At 60.7% G+C, this 24,956-nt stretch overlaps 1 protein-coding gene across 1 annotated transcript in view; it reads left to right on the forward strand.

The window, feature by feature from the left end:
• Positions 1-678: 678 nt before the first annotated feature.
• CCDC30 (coiled-coil domain containing 30) overlaps positions 679-24,956 on the forward strand; it is a 47,872-nt gene continuing 23,594 nt past the window's right edge. The window contains exons 1-5 of the mRNA XM_068162850.1: positions 679-730; positions 3,671-3,786; positions 8,428-8,535; positions 10,265-10,368; positions 12,895-13,048. Of these exons, the coding sequence (XP_068018951.1) occupies positions 3,694-3,786; positions 8,428-8,535; positions 10,265-10,368; positions 12,895-13,048 (459 nt within the window). The 5' untranslated portion in view covers positions 679-730; positions 3,671-3,693. The remainder of the gene's footprint in view (positions 731-3,670; positions 3,787-8,427; positions 8,536-10,264; positions 10,369-12,894; positions 13,049-24,956) is intronic.

Below are 24,956 nucleotides of genomic sequence, written 5' to 3' on the forward strand. Positions count from 1 at the left end.
AAGGGAGGCTGCAAGGCTGCTGAAGGGACTGCAGCACTGCCTGGGGAGGAGAGGCTGAGAGCCCTGGGGGTGTTCAGGCTGGAGAGGAGAAGGCTGAGAGGGATCTGATCAATGGCTATCAATAGCTGAGGGCTGGGGGTGAGGAGGGAGGGGACAGGGCCAGGCTCTGCTCACTGTGCCCTGGGATAGGCCAAGGGGCAGTGGATGGAGACTGCAGCACAGGAGGTTCCAGCTCAGCATGAGGAGGAACTTGACTGTGAGGCTCCCAGAGGCCTGGAGCAGGCTGCCCAGAGAGGTTGTGGAGTCTCCTCTGGAGCCTTTGCAGCCCTGCCTGGATGTGTTCTGTGTGCCCTGTGCTGGATTCTCTGCTCCTGCTCTGGCAGGGGTTGGACTGGAGGCTCTCCAGAGGTCCCTTCCAAATCCTAACATCCTGTGAGCTGTGGTCGCAGGTCCTGATGCTGCTCTCAGAGCTGGTGAAAGCTCCTGGCCAGCCTCCAGCCCCAGGCTTTGGATGGTTTGGAGCCTGGCAGGGCCGGGCAGGGCAGTGAGCACTCTGCTGTGCATCGATTGCTGGGGATGGAGGCAGCCTGCTGCTGCAGCCCCCCCCGCAGCCGCTGCAGCTCCTGCGCAGCCTGCAGCCTGCCGCTGCCCTCAGTGCATCACAACCTGCCTGGGGAGAGCTCTGCCTCCTCACCTCCTCGAGGGTCAGCTCTGACAACCTGTCCAAAGGGTGAGTAAGGCTCTGGTGCTTGTCCTGTCTGCCTGCTTGGTTTCCCCATCCCTGTGCTCCGCAAAAGGAGCTTAGAGCACCCCAGAGGCTCCCCCAGCGCTCTGCCCCCTCCTGGCCTCTCCTCCAGCACCAGCTGCTCTCCAGACAAACTGCTTTGCTGCTGCAGACCTGACAGGGAATCTCTGCTCCTCAGTGAACTGCCTCTGAGCAGTGGGTTTGGGCCAGTGAGGAGGTGCAGCTGGTTGCTTGCCTTGAAGGGAAGAGAGGAGATGGCTCCTGGCCAGCCTGCAGCCCAGGTCCTGGGCCCTTGGTGCCTAGAGGCTTCAGCTGGGTGCTGAGCTCTCTCCTGCTCTCCTGATTTCTTTGTGTGCTCTTTATTTTTCCTTATTCAGGAGGAGTCTGAGGGAGACCTCCTTGCTCTCCCTGGCAGGAGGCTGCAGGGAGGTGGGGGTTGGTCTCCTCTGTCTCGTCTCAGGTGACAGAAGGAGAGGCAATGACCTGGACTGGTGCCAGGGGAGGGAGAGGTTGGCCATGGGGAACAATGTCTTTGCTGCCAGAGTGGTCAGGGGCTGGCCCAGGCTGCCCAGGGAGGTGGTGGAGTCCCCAGCCCTGGAGGTGCTCAAGCAAGCTGTGGCCATGCTTTGATGGCCATGGTTTGATGGCCATGGTTTGATGGCCATGGAGGTGCTGGCTGGCTGACCTTGGAGACCTTCTCCAGCCCAAACAACTCTGTGATTCAGCTCTGTATGTGCAGTAAGAATCAGAGAGTGGCTCAGGCTGGAAGGGACCTCAGAGATCATCTCCTCCACCCTCCCTGCCATGGGCAGGACACCTCTCAACTACACTCAGTTGCTCCAGGACTCATCCAGCCTGGCCTTGAGCACCTCCAGGCAGGAGGCAGCCACAGCCTCCCTGGGCAGCCTGTGCCAGAGGCTCAGCAGCCTCACACTGAAGAGCTTCTCCCTGAGCTCCATTCTAACCCTGCTCTGCCTCAGCTCCAAAGTGCTGCAGTGCTGTAAGGGCACAGCACAGCTGCCCCCTCTTGTCCTGGTGGACTTGGCCTCCTGGTCAGCCCTGCAAGTGCTTGAGAGCTGGGGAGAAGGGGTGGGTGGGTGGATGGATGGATGGATGGATGGGTGGATGGAGAGAGCAAGCTGAGTTGTGCTGCTTGCAGGTCCAGAATGTTCTCAGGGCTCCTGGTGCTGGCAGATGGATTCTTCAGTATGATGGAGACTTTGAAGGTCTTCCTTGCATTCATTTGAACTCCCAGGACTTTGGGGGTTGGGGGAGTTTACCACATTGGATCCAAGACCAGTTTGGGTTGGCCATGAGGAACAATTTGTGGCCCTTGAGGGTTGTCCAGGCCTGGCCCAGGCTGCCCAGGGCAGTGGTGCAGTCCCCATCCATCCCTGGAGGGGTTTGAAAGCCCTGGAGAGGTGGTGCTGAGGCCATGGTTCAGTGGTGCCCTGGCAGGGCTGGGGGGAGGGTTGGATTTGAGGAGCTTGAAGGCCTCCTCCAAGCAGAACAGCTCTGTGATTCTCTGGTTCTGTCCCAAGGAAGCAGAAGCAGCTTTGCTTTGGCCTGAAGAGACCTCAGGCTGCAGCTGAGAGCTCCTGTGCCTGGTGTGAAGCTGAGGAATCTTTGTTCCCCTTCCCTGCTAAGGAGAACTCCTCCCAGTGGCTTTGAGGAGGTTACCAGAGCACACTGGGAGCCCTTCCCAGCACTGTGCTGTGGAGATCTGGGGCTGCCTCCTGCATCTGGGATGCAGCTGGGGTGAGCTGCTGTGATGCCTGCCTGTGGGCACTGGCTCAGCCTCCCGGGGGGGATGTTTCTCCCTGGCTGTTCCATAGCCATCCCTGCTGCACAGGGCTGGGCAGGGATCACACAGCCACAGAGCTGCCAGGGCTGTTGAGGCTCTCCAGGATCATCCAAACCAACACAGAGCCACAGAGCTGGCAGGGCTGGAAGGGAGCTCAAGGCTCAGCCAGCTCCAGCCCCCTGCCATGGGCAGGGACACCTCACACCACAGCAGGTTGCTCACAGCCACCTCCAGCCTGGCTGCAAACACCTCCAGGCAGGAGGCTTCCACCACCTCCCTGGGCAGCCTGTGCCATCAGCCCAACCCCACCATGGCCACCAAGCCCTGCCCCAGCTGCCATGGCCACAGGCTTTTTAGAACCCCTCCAGGGCTGGGGACTGCACCACCCCCCTGGGCAGCCTGGGCCAGTCCCTGACCACTCCTGCAGCAAAGAAATTGTTCCTCAGGTCCAACCTAAACCTCCCCTGGGGCAACTTGAGGCCATTTCCTCTCATCCTGTCCCTTGTTCCATGGGAGCAGAGCCCAACCCCACCTGGCTCCAGCCTCCTCTCAGGGAGCTGCAGAGAGCACTGAGGTCTCCCTCAGCCTCCTCTTCTCCAGGCTCAGCACCCCCAGCTCCCCCAGCCCTGCTCTCCAGACCCTTGCCCAGCTTCATTGCCCTTTTCTGGGCACTCTCCAGCCTCTCACTGTCCTCCTTGGACTGAGGGGCCCAGAGCTGAGCCCAGGCCTCGGGGTGTGGGCTCAGCAGTGCTGGGTGCAGGGCTGCTGTGGTTGTGCCTGCAGCAAGCTGTGAGTTCTGCTCTGAAAGGAGGACCTGAGCCTGCTGGGGTTTCTCAAAGCTCACCCCAGGCTGGCCCTGAAACCCAAACCTAAACCCCTGAGCTGAGGCATTTCCCATGATCCAGAGGAGAAGTCAACCCCTGGAATAAGCATGGAGAGGCTGTGCTGAGGCTGCTCTGCTCCTGAGCCTGGTCCCTCTGCCCAGTGGAGCAGGAGACGTGCCGGAGGTGTGGGGAGCTGCCCCCCACACACAGATGTGAGTGAGAAGCTGTGGCAGCCCTGCAGAGGGCTTGGTGCAGAGCCAAGCTGCAGGTGGTGAGCAGTGCTGGTGCTGTGTGCAGGCAGGAGGGAGCTGCAGCAGCCCATGGAGCACAGCAGCAGGCTGGACCAGGAGATGCTGGCGCTGCAGGCGCGGGTCCGGGCGCTCGACCTGCAGAGGAAAACCTTCCTGGGGCTGGTGAGTACCCAGCCCCTGCCCTGCTCTGGGGCCAGGCAGGCCTGGCTCAGCCCTGCTCCTCAGCCTGCCCTGCCCCTCAGCCTCCCCTGCCCCTCAGCCAGCCCTGTCCCTCACCCTGCCCTGCCCCTCACCCTCCCCTGCTCCTCAGTCTGCCCTGCCCCTCACCCTCCCCTGCTCCTCACCCTCCCCTGCTCCTCAGCCTCCCCTGGTCCTCACCCTCCCCTGCCCCTCAGCCTGCCCTGCCCCTCAGCCTGCCCTGCCCCTCACCCTCCCCTGCCCCTCAGCCTCCCCTGCCCCTCAGCCTCCCCTGCCTCTCAGCCTCCCCTGCCCCTCAGCCTGCCCTGCCCCTCACCCTCCCCTGCTCCTCAGCCTGCCCTGCCCCTCACCCTCCCCTGCTCCTCAGCCTCCCCTGCCCCTCAGCCTCCCCTGCCTCTCAGCCTCCCCTGCCCCTCAGCCTGCCCTGCCCCTCACCCTCCCCTGCTCCTCACCCTCCCCTGCCCCTCACCCTCCCCTGCCCCTCAGCCTCCCCTGCCCCTCAGCCTGCCCTGCCCCTCACCCTCCCCTGCCCCTCACCCTCCCCTGCCCCTCAGCCTGCCCTGCCCCTCACCCTCCCCTGCCCCTCACCCTCCCCTGCCCCTCAGCCTGCCCTGCCCCTCAGCCTGCCCTGCCTGACATTGCACCAGGGGAGGGAGAGGTTGGCCATGAGGAACGATTTCTCTGCTGCAGGAGTGGCCTGGGGCTGGCAGAGGCTGCCCAGGGAGGTGGTGGAGTCCCCAGCCCTGGAGGTGCTCAAGGAACCTGTGCCCATGGTACCTGGGGCCAGGGGTTGGTGGCCATGGTGGGGTTGGGCTGCTGGTTGGCTTGGATGATCTGGGAGAGCTTTTCCACCCCAAACAATTCCCTGCTGAAAGCTGCTGTGTGGCCACACCTGGGACAGCCCCCAGCCCCCAGCCCCCCAGGACTGGATGACCTTGGAGGCCTCTTCCAAGCCAAACACTTCTGTGGCTCTCTGCTTCCCCCTCTGTTTCCCATGGCAAATGTTTCCAGAGCTGCCCTGCTGAAGTTCCAGGGCTCATGGGATTACAAACCTTGGGAATTAGGCAGCAGCAGCCTCCAAGGAGGGTTTGAAAGCAGCTGCTGGCACTGCAGCCCTGCAGAGCCTCAGCTCTTGCAGCAGCCTCAGTGCAGGGGGAGGCTGAAGCCCCAGCGAGCACAGGGAGCTCTCTGCACACTCAGCCCCTGTGTGTGGCCCCCACATCCCTGCCCTGCTGCACAGGGCCAGCCTGGGGCTGGCTGCTTCCAGAGGTGAAAGGAGTCCCTGGCAGGCAGAAATAGGCTGTGGTGGAGCTGCTGCCTGTGGGCACTGAGTGCCAGGCAAAGCCTCCTGGGGGCAGGGTGGGCAGGGGCTGCCTCTGGCTGGGCAAAGCAAACCCTCTGGGGGCTGAAATCAGCAAATCAGGGAAAGCCACAGGGACAGAGAACAGGTTGGCTTGGAAGGGACCTTCAACATCATCCAGTGCCAACCCCCTGCCATGGGCAGGGACACCTCCCACCAGCACAGGCTGCTCAGGGCCTCATCCAGCCTGGCCCTGAACACCTCCAGGCAGGGGACAGCCACAGCCTCCCTGGGCAGCCTGTGCCAGAGGCTCCCCAGCCTCACTGCCAACAATTCCTTCCTCATCTCCAGTCTCAGTCTCCTCCCTCCCAGCTCAAAGCCACTGTCCTCATCCTGGCACTCCCAGCCCCTGTCCAAAATCCCTCCCCAGCTCTCCTGGAGCCCTTCAGGCACTGGAACTGCTCTGAGGTCTCCCTGGAGCCTTCTCCAGGCTGCACAGCCCCAACCCTCCCAGCCTGTCCCCACAGGGGAGGTTCTGCAGCCCTCTGAGCATCTTTCTGCCTGTGAGTTAGAGGCAGCAGGCTGAGGAGCAGGCTGCCAGCTGCCTCTGGCTTGGTGTGCAGGGCCACTGACCCCATGCCTGCTGTGTGCTCCTCTGGTTGGAGTGTGGAGCCTCCCCCTGCAGGAGCTGGTGTGAGGGAATCCGTGTGGGTGGGCTCTGCATGTGCCTGTGGGTGTGGATGGAGGCTGAGGAGGTCCTCAGCCATGTGGGGCTCAGATGGATCCATCTGTGCTGCTGGGCACCCCTGAGGAGTGCAGGATTGTATCTGTGTCTGCAGAGTCACAGCAGCACAGAGTGCTCTGGGCTGGGAGGGAGCTCCACAGCTCATCCACTCCACCCCCTGCACTCAGCAGGGACATCCTCCCCTGGAGCAGGTTGCCCACAGCCCTCTCCAGCCTCCCCTTCAATAGCTCCAGGGATGGAGCCCAACCACCTCCCTGGGCAACCTGCTGCAGTGCTCAACCACCCTCATGGTGCAGAACTTGTTCCTGAAGAGCAAGAAGGTTGTCCAGGCCTGGCCCAGGCTGTGGTGGAGTCCCCACCCCGGGAGGGGCTTCAGAGCCCTGGAGATGTATCACAGCATCACAGTACAACTTAGGTTGGAAAGGACCTCGAGGATCATCGAGTCCAAGCTGTCACCACAGACCTCATGACTGAACCATGGCTCCAAGTGCCACATCCAATCCCCTCCTGAACACCTCCAGGGATGGGGACTCCACCACCCCCCTGAGCAGCACATCCCAATGGCCAACAACTCTCTCTGTGTAGAACTTCCTCCTCACCTCCAGCCTGAACCTCCCCTGGCACAGCTTGAGACTGTGTCCTCTTGTTAAGGTGCTGGCTGCCTGGGAGAAGAGACCAACCCCTTCCTGGCCACAACCACCCCTCAGGTAGTTGTAGAGGGCAATGAGGTCTCCCCTGAGCCTCCTCTTCTCCAGGCTAAGCCACCCCAGCTCCCTCAGCCTCTCCTCACAGGGCTGTGCTCCAGACCCCTCCCCAGCTTTCTTGCCCTTCTCTGGACACCTTCCAGCAGCTCAACCTCTTTCCTAACCTGAGGAGCCCAGAACTGGACACAGGACTCAAGGTGTGGCCTAAGCAGTGCTGAGCACAGGGCAGGATGAGCTCCCTGCTCCTGCTGGCCACACTGTTCCTGATGCAGGCCAGGATGCCCTTGGCCTTCTTGGCCCCCTGGGCACACTGCTGGCTCATGTTCAGGCAGCTGTCAATCAGCACCCCCAGGTCCCTCTCTGTTTGGCAGCTCTCAGCCACTCTGCCCCCAGCCTGTAGCTCTGCCTGGGGTTGCTGTGACCAAAGTGCAGCCCCTGGCACTTGGACTTGTTGAATGCCATCCTGTTGGCCTCTGCCCATCTGTCCAGCCTGTCCAGGTCCCTCTGCAAAGCCTCTCCAACCCTCTAACAAATCAACTCCTGCTCCCAGCTTGCTGTCAGCTGCACATTTACTGCTGATGGACTCAATGCCCTCCTCCAGATCATCAATGAAGATGTTAAAGAGCACAGGGCCCAGCACTGCTCCCTGGGGCACACCACTGGTGCCTGGCTGCCAGCTGGCTGTGGCACCATTCCCCACCACTCTCTGGGCTCAGCCTCCAGCCAGTTCCTAACCCAGCTCAGAGTGTTGTGGTCCAAGCCACGAGCTGACAGCTTAGACAGCAGTTTGCTGTGGGGGATGGTGGCAAAGGCCTTGCTGCAGCCCAGGCAGACCACATCCACAGCCTGCCCCACAGCCACCAGGCAGTGCCCTGGGCATGGAAGGAGATCAGGTTGGAGAAGAAGATCAGGTTGGAGATGTGGTGCTGAGGGCCACGGCTCAGTGGTGCCCTGGCAGTGCTGGGGTGAGGGCTGGACTCAGTGGTCTGAAAGGTCTCTCCCAAGCAGAATGGTTCAGTGATTCTGAAGTGAGCACTGCAGGACTGGACAGGTAGCCACCCTGCAGGCTCTGCTGTCCCCCCCCCTGCCCTTGGATGCAGCACAGCTGAGGGCCCAGCAGAGGGCACAGCTGAGGGCACTGCTGCAGCCCAGCGCTGCCCTTTCAGAGCCACAGAGTCAGCCCAGGCTGGCAAGGACCTCTGAGGGCATTGAGTCCAACCTATCACCCAGCACCATCTGATAACTGAACCATGGCACCAAGTGCCTCATCCAGTCCCTTTTTAAGCACTTCCAGGGATGGGGACTCCACCACCTCCCTGGGCAGCACATCCCAAGGGCCAATCTCTCCTTCTGGGAAGAACTTTCTCCTCACCTCCAGCCTGAACCTCCCCTGGCACAGCTTGAGACTGTGTCCTCTTGTTCTGGTGCTGGCTGCCTGGGAGAAGAGCCCAACCCCCACCTGGCTCCAACCTCCCTTCAGGGAGTTGCAGAGAGCAAGAAGGTCTCCCCTGAGCCTCCTCTTCTCCAGGCTAAGCAACCCCAGCTCCCTGCCCTGCTCTTCACCTCCCCACGTGGGCTGAGGCCACCCAGCTGGAGCAGCCACAGGATCTCAGCCATCCCCCAGGCTGAGTCATGGAATCACAGAAGAGTTTGGCTTGGAAGAGGACTCTGAAGGTCATGGAGTCCAACCCTCAGCCCAAGACCACCATGGGCATTAAAGCCTGTGCCCAGGTGCCTTGGCCACTCCTTCCTCGTGGCTCAGGCTACCTGCAGCAAGCTTGGAGGCAATCTCAGCTCTCTAAGGCAGAAAGGTGAAGGCTCACCAGAGCCCCCAGCAAATGTTCTTCCTTCTGCAGGTTGAACAGCTCAAGGAGGAGATCTCTGAGTATCAGAAGAGTGGGAAGCAGGGACTGCCACTGCCTGCACCAACCCAGGCTGAAGGAGTTGCTGTGTCCTCGCTGCAGGTAGCTCTTCTAGAGAGCAAACTGAGCCTCCAGCCCCCCCAGAGCCACAAACACCCAGCTTGGAGCAGAGCCTCAGGATCACCAAGTCCAGCCCAGAGCTCTGCTCTGCAAGGGTCACCCCTAACCCACAGCCCCAAGCTCCACCTCCAAACCACCTCTGAGCACACCCAGGGCTGGGGACTCAGCCACCTCCCTGGGCAGCCTCTGCCCCTGCCTGACCACTCTGGCTGGGGACAAATGTTTCCTGCTGTCCAGTCTAACCCTGCCCAGTGGCAGCTTGAGGCCATTCCCTCTTGCTCTGTCACTAATGACCTGTGAGAAGAGAGCAGCAGCAGCCTCTCCACTACCTCCTTGCAGGTAGTTGCAGAGAGCCAGGAGGTCTCTCCTCAGCCTCCCCTTTTCCCTGCCAAGCAGCCCCCTCTGCACTCCAGCCCTGTGCCAGGCAGGAGGACCTCTGGCCGTGGAGCAGGGGCTGTGTGTGCTGCCCAGGAGTGCCTGCCCTGAGCTGGGAGCTGTGTGTGGAGCATCTCTGCTGGTGTGAGCCTTGGTGGGGCTGGGGGATGTGCTGGGGTTGGTGGGGCAGGATCCCAGGCCAGCTGCAGGCCATTTGCAGCCAGGGCAGCTGCCCAGAGGTGGCTCCAGGAGGATCCAGATCATGACTCAGTGTGAAGGGGGAGGTCTGCTGAGCAGAGGGGACCTTCCTTCTTGGCCCTCCTGCTTTGCCTCCTGCTCTTGCTTTGGCTCCTCCTGGCCCAGCTCTTCCTCCTCCTCCTCCTCCTTCTCCTGCTCCCCAGGGCTGCTTTCCCCCTTAGTGTCTCTGCTGTCCCTTTGCTGGGCTGAGCAGAACTTTATCCTCTTTCTACTGGCCTTGGTGTCAGGTTTGTTGTTCCACCCAATCCATTTCCAGCTCAACCCACAGCTGCTCTGCCCTTTCCTGCTCCTCTTCTCTGCTGGGGAGGCAGCACTGGGTAGCAGAGCAGCTGCTGTAGCTTAGCCCCAGCTGGGCTGAACCTTGGCCTTTGATTTGCTGTCCAACATCTCTTCGGGGTTCAGCTTAAATAGCTCACCTGGGAGCATGGCAGACCTGCAGTGGGAGAGTTCAGGAGGGTGTGAAGCCCTTAGAGTCACAGAATTGTCAGGCTTGGAAGGGACCCCTTGGATCATGCAGTTCCAGCCCCCTGCCATGGGCAGGGACACCTCACACCACAGCAGGTTGCTCACAGCCACCTCCAGCCTGGCTGCAAACACCTCCAGGCAGGAGGCTTCCACCACCTCCCTGGGCAGCCTGTGCCAGGCTCTCACCACCCTCATGGGCAACAACTTCTTCCTGATCTGAATGCCCCCACTTCTAGTCTTGCCCCAAACCCTTAAGAGGAGAGGGGTCAGGAGGAGCCCTGAGCAGGATCCCCAGCAGGAGCCTCCCTGTTCCCCAACCTCACAGAGCTCCATGGGTAGTGTGACCCTTCTGCTCCTGTGACCCAGCTCAGGGCAGCTGCCCTGGCTGGCTCCACACTGCTGTGGGCCAGCAGACCATGGCTGGGCTGGGCTCCTGTCCCACATGGGAGCTGGTCCTCTGGCTGGTGGACTCTGTACCACAGGCAGATGCAGTTGCTGCAGCTCCTCTCCTCCCATCCTTCTTTCTGTCTGAGCCTGGGGAAGCTTTGGGATCACATCAGCCCAAGGTTTCAGTCTTCACTGTGTGCTGGTTTGCCATCTTCTCTTGCCACAGGGCACAGAGGAGGAAGGGAGGCTTGAAGGAGGCTGTGCTTCATCAGGCAAGGCTGGCTTGGAGCAGGAAGAGAGGCAGCAGGCTGGTGACACACTTCAGAAACGGTGAGCAGGGCAGAAGTCCTTCAGCTGCTCTGCCCTGGTGCTGCTCAGCTGCTGCTCTGGCTGCTGCCTCCCTGTCTTGCAGGCTGCTGTGGTGCTGGGCTGCTCTAGGCTGGCATGGAGTCAGCCTTGTTCCTGTGCTCTGGGGTAGAGTCAGCCTTGTCCCTGTGCTCTGGGGTAGAGTCAGCCTTGTCCCTGTGCTCTGGGCTAGAGTCAGCCTTGTCCCTGTGCTCTGGGGTAGAGTCAGCCTTGTCCCTGTGCTCTGGGCTAGAGTCAGCCTTGTTCCTGTGCTCTGGGCTAGAGTCAGCCTTGTCCCTGTGCTCTGGGCTAGAGTCAGCCTTGTTCCTGTGCTCTGGGCTAGAGTCAGCCTTGTTCCTGTGCTCTGGGCTAGAGTCAGCCTTGTCCCTGTGCTCTGGGCTAGAGTCAGCCTTGTTCCTGTGCTCTGGGCTAGAGTCAGCCTTGTCCCAGTGCTCTGGGGTAGAGTCAGCCTTGTCCCTGTGCTCTGGGGTAGAGTCAGCCTTGTCCCAGTGCTCTGGGGTAGAGTTAACCTTGTCCCTGTGCTCTGGGCTAGAGTCAGCCTTGTCCCTGTGCTCTGGGCTAGAGTTAGCCTTGTCCCTGTGCTCTGGGGTAGAGTTAACCTTGTCCCTGTGCTCTGGGCTAGAGTCAGCCTTGTTCCTGTGCTCTGGGGTAGAGTTAGCCTTGTTCCTGTGCTCTGGGCTAGAGTCAGCCTTGTTCCTGTGCTCTGGGCTGGAGTCAGCCTTGTCCCTGTGCTCTGGGCTAGAGTCAGCCTTGTCCCTGTGCTCTGGGCTGGAGTCAGCCTTGTCCCTGTGCTCTGGGCTAGAGTCAGCCTTGTCCCTGTGCTCTGGGCTGGAGTCAGCCTTGTCCCTGTGCTCTGGGCTAGAGTCAGCCTTGTCCCTGTGCTCTGGGCTGGAGTCAGCCTTGTCCCTGTGCTCTGGGCTAGAGTCAGCCTTGTCCCTGTGCTCTGGGGTAGAGTCAGCCTTGTCCCTGTGCTCTGGGCTGGAGTCAGCCTTGTCCCTGTGCTCTGGGCTAGAGTCAACCTTGTTCCTGTGCTCTGGGCTAGAGTCAGCCTTGTCCCTGTGCTCTGGGCTAGAGTCAGCCTTGTCCCTGTGCTCTGGGCTGGAGTCAGCCTTGTCCCTGTGCTCTGGGGTAGAGTCAACCTTGTCCCTGTGCTCTGGGGTAGAGTCAACCTTGTCCCTGTGCTCTAGGGTAGAGTTAACCTTCTCTGCTCTGGGATAGTTAACCTTCTCCTCTGCTCTGGGATAATTAACCTCCTCTGCTCTGGGGTAGAGTCAACCTTGTCCCTGTGCTCTGGGGTAGAGTTAACCTCTGCTCTGGGATAGTTAACCTTCTCCTCTGCTCTGGGATAGTTAACCTTCTCCTCTGCTCTGGGATAATTAACTTCCTCTACTCTGGGGTAGAGTCAACCTTGTTCCTCTGCTCTGGGATGGAGTTAACCTTCTCCTCTGCTCTGGGATAGTCAACCTTGTCCCAGTGCTCTGGGATAGTTAACCTCCTCTGCTCTGGGGTAGAGTTAACCTCATTCCTCTGCTCTGGGATAGTTAACCTCCTCCTCTGCTCTGGGGTAGAGTTAACCTTCTCCTCTGCTCTGGGATGGAGTCCACCTTGTCCCTGTGCTCTGGGATGGAGTCAACTTTATTCCTCTGCTCTGGGATAGTTAACCTCCTCTGCTCTGGGGTAGAGTTAACCTCATTCCTCTGCTCTGGGATAGTTAACCTTCTCCCTTGCTCTGGGGTAGAGTCAACCTTGTTCCTCTGTTCTGGGTAGAGTTAACCTTCTCCTCTGCTCTGGGATGGAGTCAACCTTGTCCCTGTGCTCTGGGATAGAGTCAGCCTTGTTCCACTGCCTCCAGATCAGGCAGCCTGGGGGCAGTGCAGTCCTGGGGGGTCTGCAGCCCTTGGCTCTTTCCTGTCACTTTCTGCAGTCTGTGGCTTTCCCAGCAGCAGAGGCTTGAGCCTTTGTGGCTCTCTGCAGACAGAAGTGGTGGGTTTGAAACTGTTTTGCCTTTGGGAGGGTTCCTCTGGGTCTGGCTGCTGCCCAGGCCTGCACCAAAGCCTTTGGCTTGCAGACTTCAAACCCTGGGATTTGTAAGGGGAGTTGAAGCATCATTCTCCTGTGGTCTGCTCAGGAAGCTGCTTTGGCTCTCCTAGGCGGGGGGGGGGGGTGTCTGATCCCATCCCTCTGACTCTTTCCCTTCAAGTGCCCAATCCTCTTCCCCCCCTCCTCCAGCAGTGGGGTTTGCCAGTGCCTCTCTGTGCTTCACATCCCCCTGCCCCAGCAGCTCTCTCCCCAGACCTCCCCCAGTCCTTGTGTGGGGCTCAGCACCACCTCAACAGGAGCAGGCAGAGGGCTGTGAGGGTGGGCATGAGGAGGGAGAGGCTCCCTGGTGCCATCACATTGGCTCTTCCTCAGCAGTGGGGGGCAGTGGGTGCTGGCAGGCCTGGCCTTGGTGAGGTCAGGCCTTGGTGTGATGGAAGCCATGGGGGGCAGGAGCTCCCAGCTCCTCCACAGGCTGCACAACCTGGAGCAGGAGGGCTTGGTGGAGCACAGTGAAGAGCTGGAGTCAGCCCTGGGAGAGAGACAGATCCAAAGCAAGCAGGAGAAGGAGCAGCTGGAGAGTGAGGTGGAGGCACTGCACTGGAAGGTGAGTAAGGAATGGCAGAAGTGGGCTTAGGTTTGGAATCCTGGAATCACTTGGGTTGGGAAGACCTCCAACACCATCCAGCCCAACCATCCTCTGCCTCTGCTGGGGCTGCTGCTAAGCCTTGGCCCTCAGCACCACATCTGCACAGCTCTGGAGCTCCTGCAGGGCTGGGGATTCAGCCTCTCACTGAAGAAGTTTCTTCTCATGTCCAACCTAAACCTCTGCTGGTGCATCCTGAGGCCACTGCCTCCTGTCCTGCCCCTTGTTCCTAGGGAGCAGAGCCCAACCCCCCCCCGGCTCCTGCCCCCTCTCAGGGAGCTGCAGAGAGCAAGGAGGTCTCTCTCAGCCTCCTTTCCTCCAGGCTCAACACCCCCAGCTCCCTCAGCTGCTCCTCCCCAGCTGTTCTCCAGACCCTTCCCCAGCTCTGTTGCCCTTCTCTGGCCCTGCTCCAGCCTCTCAATGTCCTGCTTGGACTGAGGGCCCCAAAACTGAGCCCAGGATTCAAGCTGTGGCTTCACCATTGCTGAGTCCAGGGGGCACAATCCCTGCCCTTGCTCCTGCTGCCCACCCCACTGCTGCCCCAGGCCAGGCTGCTGCTGCCCTTCTTGCCCCCCTGGGCACCCCCTGGGCTCATCGTCAGCTGTCTGCTTTGGTTCAGCCTGGCTCCTTTGCTCTCTGCTTATTGTCTGCTGAGAAGAGGAGAGGTCTGACCCAGGCCTGCAGGCTTAGGGTGGCAGAAATGTCCCTGGCAGAATCTGCTGGCTTCAGCAAAGAGGAAGAACTTGCAGCAGTGAGCAAATGGAGCTTGCTTGGTGCAGATCCTCCCTGTGCCACAGCAGTGCTGTCCTTCCCAGCCCCTGTCCTCCCTCTCTGGTGCTTGGGCCAGCAGTGTGCCCTGGCTGAGGCACCTCCTGCCCCCACAGGAGAGGTGAAGCCATGTGCAGAGCACACTGAGCTGGGTTAGGAACTGGCTGGAGGCTGAGCCCAGAGAGTGGTGGTGAATGGTGCCACAGCCAGCTGGCAGCCAGGCACCAGTGGTGTGCCCCAGGGAGCAGTGCTGGGCCCTGTGCTCTTTAACATCTTCATTGATGATCTGGAGGAGGGCATTGAGTCCATCAGCAGTAAATGTGCAGCTGACAGCAAGCTGGGGGCAGGAGTTGAGCTGCTGGAGGGTGGAGAGGCTCTGCAGAGGGACCTGGACAGGCTGGGCAGATGGGCAGAGGCCAAGGGCAGGAGATTGAACACATCCAAGTGCCAGGGGCTGCACATTGGCCACAACAACCCCAGGCAGAGCTACAGGCTGGGGGCAGAGTGGCTGAGAGCAGCCAGGCAGAGAGGGACCTGGGGGTGCTGGTTGATGGTAGGCTGAACATGAGCCTGCAGTGTGCCCAGGGGGCCAAGAGGGCCAAGGGCATCCTGGCCTGCATCAGGAGCAGTGTGGCCAGCAGGAGCAGGGAGCTCATCCTGCCCTGTGCTCAGCACTGCTCAGGCCACACCTTGAGTCCTGTGTCCAGTTCTGGGCTCCTCAGGTTAGGAAGGAGGTTGAGCTGCTGGAAGGTGTCCAGAGAAGGGCAAGAAAGCTGGGGAGGGGTCTGGAGCACAGCCCTGTGAGGAGAGGCTGAGGGAGCTGGGGTTGCTTAGCCTGGAGAAGAGGAGGCTCAGGGGAGACCTTCTTGCTCTCTGCAACTCCCTGCAGGGAGGTTGGAGCCAGGTGGGGGTTGGGATCTTCTCCCAGGCAAGCAGCACCAGAACAAGAGGACACAGTCTCAGGCTGTGCCAGGGGAGGCTGGAGGTGAGGAGGAAGTTCTACACAGAGAGAGTTGTTGGCCACTGGGATGTGCTGCCCAGGGAGGTGGTGGAGTCCCCATCCCTGGAGGTGTTCAGGAGGAGACTTGATGGGCTGCTTGGTGCCATGGGTTAGTTGTTTAGGTGGTGTTGGATGATAGGTTGGACTTGGTGATCTTGAAGGTCTCTTCCAACCTGGTCTATTCTATTCTATTCTATTCTATTCTATTCTATTCTATTCTATTCTATTCTATTCTATTCTATTCTATTCTATTCTATTCTATTCTATTCTATGGGCTGGGGACTGCTCTGTCTCCTGGCTGAGCTGAAGCTGAGCCTTTGTGGCTCCAATTCCAGTTGCATCTTTTTTGCTCTGGAGCAATTTCTTCTGAAGCATTGTTAGCTCAGAAACTCAGATTTGCCCTGAGGATGTCCTGGGGGGCATCAGTGCTGCTGATGGACATCAGTGGGGATCTCACAGAGTGCTCTGGGCTGAAAGGGAGCTCCACAGCTCAGCCACTCCACCCCCTGCACTCAGCAGGGACATCCTCCACTGGAGCAGGTTGCCCACAGCCCTCTCCAGCCTCCCCTTCAGTAGCTCCAGGGATGGAGCCCAACCACCTCCCTGGGCAACCTGCTGCAGTGTTCCAGCAGCCTCCTGCTGCAGAACTTCTTCCTCACCTCCAAGCTCAATCTGCTCTGCTCTGCTCTGAAGCCATTGTCCCTGGGGCTGGCCCTGCAGGCCTTTGCCAGCAGTCCCTCTGCAGCCTTCTTGCAGCCCCTTCAGGTCCTGGGAGGTTGCTCTGAGGTCTCCCTGGAGCCTTCTCTTCTGCAGGCTGAACACCCCCAGCTCCCTCAGCCTGTGCCCACAGCAGAGCTGCTCCAACCCCCTGAGCATCTTTGTGGCCTCCTCTGGAGCCTCTCCACCAGCTCCAGGTCCTTCCTGTGTTGGGGCTCCAGAGCTGGCCCCAGGCCTGCAGGTGAGGTCTGAGAGAGCAGAGCAGAGGGGCAGGATCCTCTCTCTCCAGCTCTGGCCACACTGCTCTGGATGCAGCCCAGGCTGCCCTTGGCCTCCTGTGCTGCATCTCAGCCTGCCTGCTCCTGCCCAGCTTCTCCCCCCCCAGCACCCCCAAGTCCTTCTCCTCAGGGCTGCTTTCCCTCCCCTGCTCCCCCAGCCTGTGCTGGCAGTGAGGATTGTTCAGCCCAGGTGCAGGACCTGCACTTGCTGTGGTTGCAGCTCCTGAGGCTCACCTGGGCACCACCTCTGCTGCTTGTCACCAGTCTCCATCTGGACAGCACAGAGGGAAGCTCAGGCAGGTTTGGAGTCTGAGTGGTGCTCAGCCAGAGCCCTGCAGTGCTGTGGGGCTGGGGGATGGCAGCCAGGTGCAGCACCTCCCTTGTGCTGGCCTGGCCACACACCTCCAGCATGGGATGCTCAAAGGAGGAGAGGCTGAAGCACTGTCAGTAGCCACTGGCTGTGAGGGAAACTCTGAGGACAGTGTGGAGGCCTCTTCAGATGCCCTCCTGGGGGATGCCAGCAGCCTCCACGCTTCTGAGTGTGCAGCTGAGGAGCCAGGGGCAGGCTCAGAGCTGGGAACCACCCCAGGCCTGTCCCCCAGGGCTGGCTGGGCTGTTGTTCCAGGCAGGCTTTGTTCAGCAGAGCCTTTCCCACTGGAGCAGAAGGAACACAAACCCTCCACAAAGCAAACAAGTTGTGTTCCCAGGCTGGACAAGAGCCTTCCTCCCCAGAGTGCTGCTGAGCAGCTCCTTGGGAAGGCTGCCTGGGGGGGCAGACTGAAGGAGTTGGGGCTGTTCAGTCTGCAGAGGAGAAGGCTCTGAGGTGACCTCATTGTGGCCTTCCAGGATCTGCAGGGGGCTCCAGGAAGGCTGGGGAGGGACTGCTCAGGATCTCAGGCAGTGCTAGGACTAGGGGGAATGGAATGAAGCTGGAGGTGGGGAGATTCAGGCTAGATGTGAGGAAGAAGTTCTTCCCCATGAGAGTGGTGAAGCCCTGGACTGGGTTGTGCAGGGAGGTGGTTGAGGCCCCAGCCCTGGAGGTGTTTGCAGCCAGGCTGGCTGAGGCTGTGGCCAGGCTGATCTAGTGTGGGGTGTCCCTGCCCATGGCAGGGGGGTTGGAACTGGCTGAGCCTTGTGGTCCCTTCCAACCCTGAATGAAACTATGAAACTATGCAGCAGGGGCTCTGAGGAGCCTGGGAGGTGGAAGCTGGGGGCCTGGCACAGGCTGGGCAACCACTGCAGCTGAAGTGAGGCACAAGGACAGGCTGGGGGGAAGGGGAGGTGAATTAACCCTTGCTTAGCTCCAGCAGCCAGGTTCCCACATTGCACTGGGCTGGAAGGGACCCCCAGAGGGCATCTTGTCCACCCCCCCCAGGCAGCAGGGACAGCTCCAGCTGCAGCAGGCTGCCCAGGGCCACATCCAGGCTGACCTTGAATGTCTCCAGGAACAGAGCCTCAGTCACCTCCCAGGGCAGCCTGTGCCAGTGCCTCCCCAGCCTCACTGTGCAGAACTCCCTCCTGCTGTCCAACCTAACTCTGCCCTGCTCCAGGTTCAAACCACTGCCCCTCAGCCTATCCCCACAGCCCCTTCTGAGCAGTCCCTCCCCAGCCTGCCTGCAGCTCCCCTGCAGGTACTGAAATGCAGCTCTGAGGTCTCCCTGGAGCCTTCTCTTCTCCAGGTTGAGCAGCCCCAGCTCTCCCAGCCTGGCCCCACAGCAGAGGTTCTCCAGCCCCCTGATATCTTCATGGCCTCCTCTGGAGCCTCTCCAGCAGGGCCATGTTCTACAGCTGGCCCCAGGCCTGCAGGTGAGGTCTGAGAGAGCAGAGCAGAGGGGCAGGATCCTCTCTCTCCAGCTCTGGCCACACTGCTCTGGATGCAGCCCAGGCTGCCCTTGGCCTCCTGTGCTGCATCTCACCCTGCCTGCTCCTGGCCAGCTTCTCCCCCCCCAGCACCCCCAAGTCCTTCTCCTCAGGGCTGCTTTCCCTCCCCTGCTCCCCCAGCCTGGGCTGATACTGAGGCTTGCCCCAACCCAGGGGCAGGTTCTTGCACTTGGCCTTACTGAACCTCCTGAGGTTCTCCTCAGCTCCCTTGTCCAGCCTCTCCATCTGCCTGGATGGAGGCTGCAGAGCTGCTGCCTTCACCTGCAAGGGGCTGGGGGGTGCCTGGGGGGTGCCTGGGGGGTAGTGAGGGAAGGAGTGAGCAGGGCAGGTGCCCTGGAGCCTGGAGCCAGGCCTGCTGCTGGGTGCTTGCCAGCCTGCCTCATGTGGGGAGGACTTGGAAGTCTTTTCTCTTGGCATGCCTGCAGGAACCTTGGCTGCTGAGGCCACTGAGTCAGAGCAGGGCCAGCAGGACACAATGTGAGCATTGTTCTGCCGCTGGCACCCTGCTGATTTGTGCAGCTTCAGTGCTTGAAAGTTAGCAGCCTGGAGGGGGAAATAAGGGAAATGATGGCAGTGCCTGGCTGGGAGTGAGCTTCATGGCCAAAGGCTGGCTGGGAGGGGTGGGAAAGGAAGGTTTGCTGTGCTTTTGAGAGCCCTTCCACAGCTCTAGGGCCTTGTTGAAGCCCAAACCACCACCCAGCCCTGCAGGGGGAAGGGGTTTATGGCCTGGGTGCCACCCCAGGGAGCTGCTCAGCACCTTGGCTGGGTAACATCAGCTGCTTGGTGGTGAGAGCTGCTGTGCTGTGGGCTGGAGATGGCTCCCTGCTGGCAGCTCCAAGAGAGCCTCCTCGTGCCTGAGACCTGCAGTGGCAGCAAAGCCATCCCTGGGTGAGGGTGGAGAGTGCCAGGCACAGAGCTAACTCCTCACAGTCTCACAGGATCACCAAGGTTGGGAGAGACCTCAAAGATCATCCAGTCCAAGCTGTCACCACAGACCTCATGGCTGAACCATGGCTCCAAGTGCCACATCCAATCCCCTCTGGAACACCTCCAGGGATGGGGACTCCACCACCTCCCTGGGCAGCACATCCCAAGGGCCAATCTCTCTCTCTGGGAAGAACTTTCTCCTCACCTCCAGCCTGAACCTCCCCTGGCACAGCTTGAGACTGTGGCCTCTTGTTCTGCTGCTGGGTGCCTGGGAGAAGAGCCCAACCCCCAGCTGGCTCCAGCCTCCCTGCAGGGAGTTGGAGAGAGCAGTGAGGTCTCCCCTCCCAGCCCAGCAGCTCACACTGGAGGCAGAGAGCTGTGAGCTGTGCTCCCCCACCAGTGGCATTCCATGGCAGAGCAGCTGGGGCTCACAGCTTGCTCTCTGCCTGGCATCACCCAGGAGGCTGAGCCTCTGGTTTGAGCAGTCCTGGGCTGGGAGAGGGCTGAGGCCTCTCTCACCTCCTGCCCAGTCCCTGGGCTGCAGCCTCTGCAGCCTCCCAGAGGCTGTGATTCAAGTTGCCCTTGGCTCAGGGAGGGCTAAGGGCCTCTCCCCTCATGCCCAGTTCACAGCCTGGAGCTTTCCCTTGGCTCAGGGAGGGCTGGGGGGGCTCTGCCTCTCCTGTGTGCTCCATTGCCAGGCTGTAGCCTTTCTGTGGCTCTGCTGGGATTCAGTTCCCTGGGAGCCTTTCCCCTTCCTGCCTGGGTGCAGGGGCAAGGCCCAGGTGTGGTCACTGCCTGCCAGGGAGGCTCTGCAGCTGCTCCTGCAGCAGCTTTGGGCTCCAGCTCTGCCTGGCTGGGCACAGGGCAGGCTGCCTGACTGCTCAGCTGGCTGAAGCACTGTCCCAAGGCAAGGAATGCCCCTGGGGAAGACAGAAGCCTGGTGGCTGAGCCTCTAGGATGGGGCACATGCAGACATGGCCAGGGCCACACACAGCTCCCAGCTGTGTCACAAAGTTGATTGCATTGCTCCATGCTGACCTGGAGCCCAGAAGTGCCCAGGGCAGCACACTCAGGGCTGCTTGCAAGGTCAATCACAGATGCTGGGCACTTGCCTGGAGGTGTCCAGGCCAGCACACCCACAGGTGCTCAGCCACTGCCTGGCCTAGGGCATGTTTGGGGGCTTGAGCTCCTTCCATGCCCAGGGGACTGCCTGGTGGCTGTGGGGCAGGCTGTGGATGAGCTCTGCCTGGACCTCAGCAAGGCCTTTGCCACCATCCCCCACAGCAAACTCCTGGCCAAGCTGTCAGCCCCTGGCTGGGACAGCAGCTCTCTGAGCTGGGTTAGGAACTGGCTGGAGGTGAGTGAGTGGTGGTGGTGGTCTCTTCTCCCAGGCAAGCAGCACCAGAACAAGAGGACACAGTCTCAAGCTGTGCCAGGGGAGGCTTAGGCTGGAGGTTAGGAGGAAGTTCTACACAGAGAGAGAGATTGGCCCTTGGGATGTGCTGCCCAGGGAGGTGGTGGAGTCCCCATCCCTGGAGGTGTTCAGGAGGAGACTTGATAGGGTGCTTGGTGCCATGGGTTAGTTGGTTGGGTGGTGTTGGATGATAGGTTGGACTTGGTGATCTTGAAGGTCTCTTCCTCTCCTCTCCTCTCCTCTCCTCTCCTCTCCTCTCCTCTCCTCTCCTCTCCTCTCCTCTCCTCTCCTCTCCTCTCCTCTCCTCTCCTCTCCTCTCCTCTCCTCTCCTCTCCTCTCCTCTCCTCTCCTCTCCTCTCCTCTCCTCTCCTCTCCTCTCCTCTCCTCTCCTCTCCTCTCCCTCTCCTCTCCCTCTCCTCTCCCTCTCCTCTCCCTCTCCTCTCCCTCTCCTCTCCCTCTCCTCTCCCTCTCCTCTCCCTCTCCTCTCCCTCTCCTCTCCCTCTCCTCTCCCTCTCCTCTCCCTCTCCTCTCCCTCTCCTCTCCCTCTCCTCTCCTCTCCTCTCCTCTCTCCCATTCCTCTGCTCCAGCCACTTTCAAAGCTGCTTTGGCAGGTGGTTGTCAGTGCCCCTCCTGTGCCAGGGCTGTCTCTAGCTGCCCCCTGGGTTTTCCCTTTCAGAGACTCTAACAGCAAAGCAGCAGCTCAGAGCTGGTAGCCAAAGCCTCTTCTCCAGAGGGCAGAGAGGAACTTTTCAGACCTGGGAATTCAGTGCAGATTTATCTGGGGCCAGGAGGCTGTGGAGGGTTCATGGTCTCAAACTAAAAGAGCAAGATGCAGACTACACAGGAGGAAGAGAATGTTTACACTGAAGGGAGCCAGAGCCTGGCCCAAGCTGCCCAGGGAGGTGGGAGAAGCCCCAGCCCTGCAACCACTCAGCTCAGGCTGTCTGGGGCTCTGAGCAGCCTGCTCTGGCTGCAGATCAGAGAATCAGAGCATCCCAGCTCAGGCTGGAAGGGACCACAGGGATCATCTCCTCCAACCTCCTGCCATGGGCAGGACACCTCTCAACCAGACTCAGCTGCTCCAGGAGGCAGCCACAGCCTCCCTGGGCAGCCTGTGCTCAGCAGCCTCACACTGAAGAACTTCTTCCTCAGCTCCACTCTAACCCTGCTCTGCCTCAGCTCCAAACCCTTCCCCCTTGGCCTGGCTCAGACCCCCTCAGCAAAAGTCTCTCTGCAGCCTTCCTGCAGGATCCCTTCAGCTCCTGGCAGCAGCTCTGAGGTCCCCCTGGAGCCTTCTCCTCTGCAGGCTGCACAGCCCCAGCTCCCTCAGCCTGTGCTCACAGCAGAGCTGCTCCAGCCCTGGGATCAGCTTTGCAACCCCCTCTGGAGTCCTGCCTCCAGTTCTGGAGCCCCTAATGCAAGAGGGATATGGAGGGGCTGGAAGGTGTCCAGAGCAGGGCCAGGAGGAGGAGCAGAGGGCTGGAGCTGCTCTGCTGTGAGCACAGCCTGAGAGAGTTGGGGTTGTGCAGGCTGGAGAGGAGAAGGCTCCCAGGAGACCTTCTCGTGGTCTTTCAGGATCTGCAGGGGGCTGCAGGAAAGCTGGGGAGGGACTTTGGAGGGTGTCAGGGAGGGATAGGACTGGGGGGGATGGAGCAGAACTAGAAGTGGGGAGATTGAGATTGGCTGTGAGGAAGAAGTTGTTGCCCAGGAGGGTGGTGAGAGCCTGGCACAGGCTGCCCAGGGAGGTGGTGGAAGCCTCCTGCCTGGAGGTGTTTGCAGCCAGGCTGGAGGTGGCTGTGAGCAACCTGCTGTGGTGTGAGGTGTCCCTGCCCATGGCAGGGGGTTGGAGCTGGCTGAGCCTTGAGCTCCCTTCCAGCCCTGCCAGCTCTGTGGTTCCTTGCTGCCACAGCCTGGAATTCTTCCCAAATCCTATTACAAGAGGGATGTGGAGGTGCTGAAAGGTGTCCAGAGCAGGGCCAGGAGGAGGAGCAGAGGGCTGGAGCTGCTCTGCTGTGAGCACAGCCTGAGAGAGTTGGGGTTGTGCAGGCTGGAGAGGAGAAGGCTCCGAGGTGACCTCATTGTGGCCTTCCAGGATCTGCAGGGGGCTGCAGGAAAGCTGGGGAGGGACTGCTCAGGATCTCAGGGACCAGAGCTTTGTGACCTCCTCTGGACTCCCTCCAGCAGCTCTGTGTCCTCCTCCTGCTGGGGACAGCAGAGCTGGAGGCAGGACTGGAGGTGAGGTCTGAGCAGAGCAGAGCCCAGGGGCAGAATCTCCTCTCTTGCCCTGCTCAGCTGCCCCTGCTGGCTGCAGGGGGTTGGTCCAGATGAGCTTTGAAGGTCCCTTCCAACCCAAACCATTCCATGGGCATGAGCCTTCACCTCTCCCTGCCACAGGCTGGGATGGAGCTTGGAGCTCCCTGCAGAGCAGCTCACAGCCACCTGTGAGCAGCAGCAGCTTCTCTGGGCTCAGCTGTGGCTGCTCCTGAATCTCTTTGCCTTGGGGCTCCTCTGCTCTCAGTGCTGTGCTCCCTAACCAGGACCTGCCAGGCTAAGGAGGCACAGAATCAATAAGGCTGGAAAAGAGCTCAGAGCTCAGCAAGGCCAAGCTGTCACCCAGCACCTCCTGACAACCAACCCATGGCTCCCAGTGCCACATCCAAGCCCCTCCTGAACACCCAAGGGGCAGAGAGGTCTCCCTGAGCAGCTTGCTGGGCACTGCCTTTTGTTTCATGCCCTGGGGACCGCAGGAGCCTTTGCTTGACGCAGTTTCACTGCTAAGTAGACTTCTGGTGGCCTTATCTCTGCTGGCAGAGCTGCTGATGCTCTTTGTCTGCCAGCTGGGCCGTGGAGGAGAGCAGGAGTGTGTGGTGAGAGCAGGAGTGAGTGTGTGGTGAGAGCAGGAGTGAGTGTGTGGTGAGAGCAGGAGTGAGTGTGTGGTGAGAGCAGGAGTGTGTGGTGAGAGCAAGGTGGCACCAGGGCTGGCCCAGACACAGGCAGGCAAGGGGCTGAAACCAGGCTCCAGTCCAGGAGAGCTGCAGGTGTGTGGCCTGGGTCAGGCAGAGGAGGACCAGAGGGGGTCTGGCAAAGGGCTGGGGGTGGGGGGAGGCTATGCCTATTAACCCTCCCCCCTCAATTTTAGCGCTGTGAGAGGCCTTGGAGCAGCTGAGGGTCACTGCCCTGCCCTGAGCAGAAGGGAAGTCCTGAGCTGCTGCTGCAGCAGATCCTGGAGGGACAGTGGCATCTAGAGGACAGCACTTGGATGGTGCTGCTGGCAGCACATTGGCCCTGCCAGAGCTTGGGGTGCCATCCAGTGCCACTGGGGAGGAGACAGACAGACAGACAGAGTCTGCTCAGCAAGATACCAAACTGGGAGCCTTGGCTGAGACCCCTGAAGGCTGTGAGGCCATCCAGAGACCTGGACAGGCTGAGAGCTGGCAGAGAGGAACCTGCTGAGGCTCAGCCAGGATGAGAGCAGAGTCCTGCAGCTGGGCAGGAAGAACAAACTGCAGCAGCTGAGGCTGGAGGAGATCTGCTGGAGAGCAGCCCCAAGGAGAGGGACCTGGGGGTGCTGGGGGGCAGCAAGCTCTGCATGGGACAGCAATGAGCCCTGGGGGCCAAGAGGCCAAGGGGGTCCTGGGGGGCATTCAGCAGAGAGTGGCAGCAGAGCCAGGGAGGTTCTCCTCCCCCTCTGCTCTGCCCTGCTGAGACCTCCCCTGCAAGATTGCATCCAGCTCTGGGCTGCCCAGCTCAGGAGGGACAGGGAACTGCTGCAGAGAGTCCAAGGGAGGCTGCAAGGCTGCTGAAGGGACTGCAGCACTGCCTGGGGAGGAGAGGCTGAGAGCCCTGGGGCTGTTCAGGCTGGAGAGGAGAAGGCTGAGAGGGATCTGATCAATGGCTATCAATAGCTGAGGGCTGGGGGTGAGGACGGAGGGGACAGGGCCAGGCTCTGCTCACTGTGCCCTGGGATAGGCCAAGGGGCAGTGGATGGAGACTGCAGCACAGGAGGCTCCAGCTCAGCATGAGGAGGATCTGTGAGGCTCCCAGAGGCCTGGAGCAGGCTGCCCAGAGAGGTTGTGGAGCCTCCTGCCCTGGAGGCTTTCAAAGGCAACCAGGATGTGTTCTGTGTGCCCTGCCCTGGGGGTCCTGCTCTGGCAGGGGGCTGGACTCAATGTTCTGCAGAGATCACTTCCAGCCCCTGACATCCTGTGGCTCTGTGGTGTGGGGGATGTGGAGAAGCCAGGAGGAGTCCCTCTGTAACCTGCTCAGCCCCCAGGACCCTTCCCTGCCATGGGACAGGCTCTGTGCTTGGCTCAGGCAGCAGCTGCCTGCTGCTCTCCCCTGAGGAGAAGGCTTCCACCCATCAGAGGGGGCAGGAGCTGAGCTCTGAGCCTGTGTGGGGCTGCAGGGGTCTTCAAGAGAGAGGACTCTGCCTGTGCTTGGTGGGACTCCTGACTTCACAGGTGGGTTTGTTCCCTTTGGAGAGGCAGAGCAGCTGGCTGGGGCTCAGCCATCGGCCAGCAGAGTGCTGGGGCTTGGCTTGGTGTGACCACATCAGGGTCTCACAGGAGGGGCTCCAGAGCAGGCCACAAAGGTGACCAGAGGGCTGCAGCACCACTGGGAGCTCAGCCTGGAGAGGAGAAGGCTCCAGGGAGACCTCAGAGCAGCCTTCCAGGACCTGAAGGGCTCCAGGAGAGCTGGGGAGGGACTCTGGACCAGGGCTGGGAGTGCCAGGATGAGGACAATGGCTTTGAGCTGGGAGAGAGGAGACTGAGAGTGGAGATGAGGAAGAGATTCTTGAGAGTGAGGCTGGGGAGACTCTGGCACAGGCTGCCCAGGGAGGCTGTGGCTGTGCCCTGCCTGGAGGTGTTCAGGGCCAGGCTGGAT

This window comes from Melanerpes formicivorus, unplaced genomic scaffold, assembly GCF_026170545.1.
Source record: "Melanerpes formicivorus ecotype bairdi unplaced genomic scaffold, bMelFor1.0.p_v2 SCAF_67, whole genome shotgun sequence".
Classification (NCBI taxonomy): domain Eukaryota; kingdom Metazoa; phylum Chordata; class Aves; order Piciformes; family Picidae; genus Melanerpes; species Melanerpes formicivorus.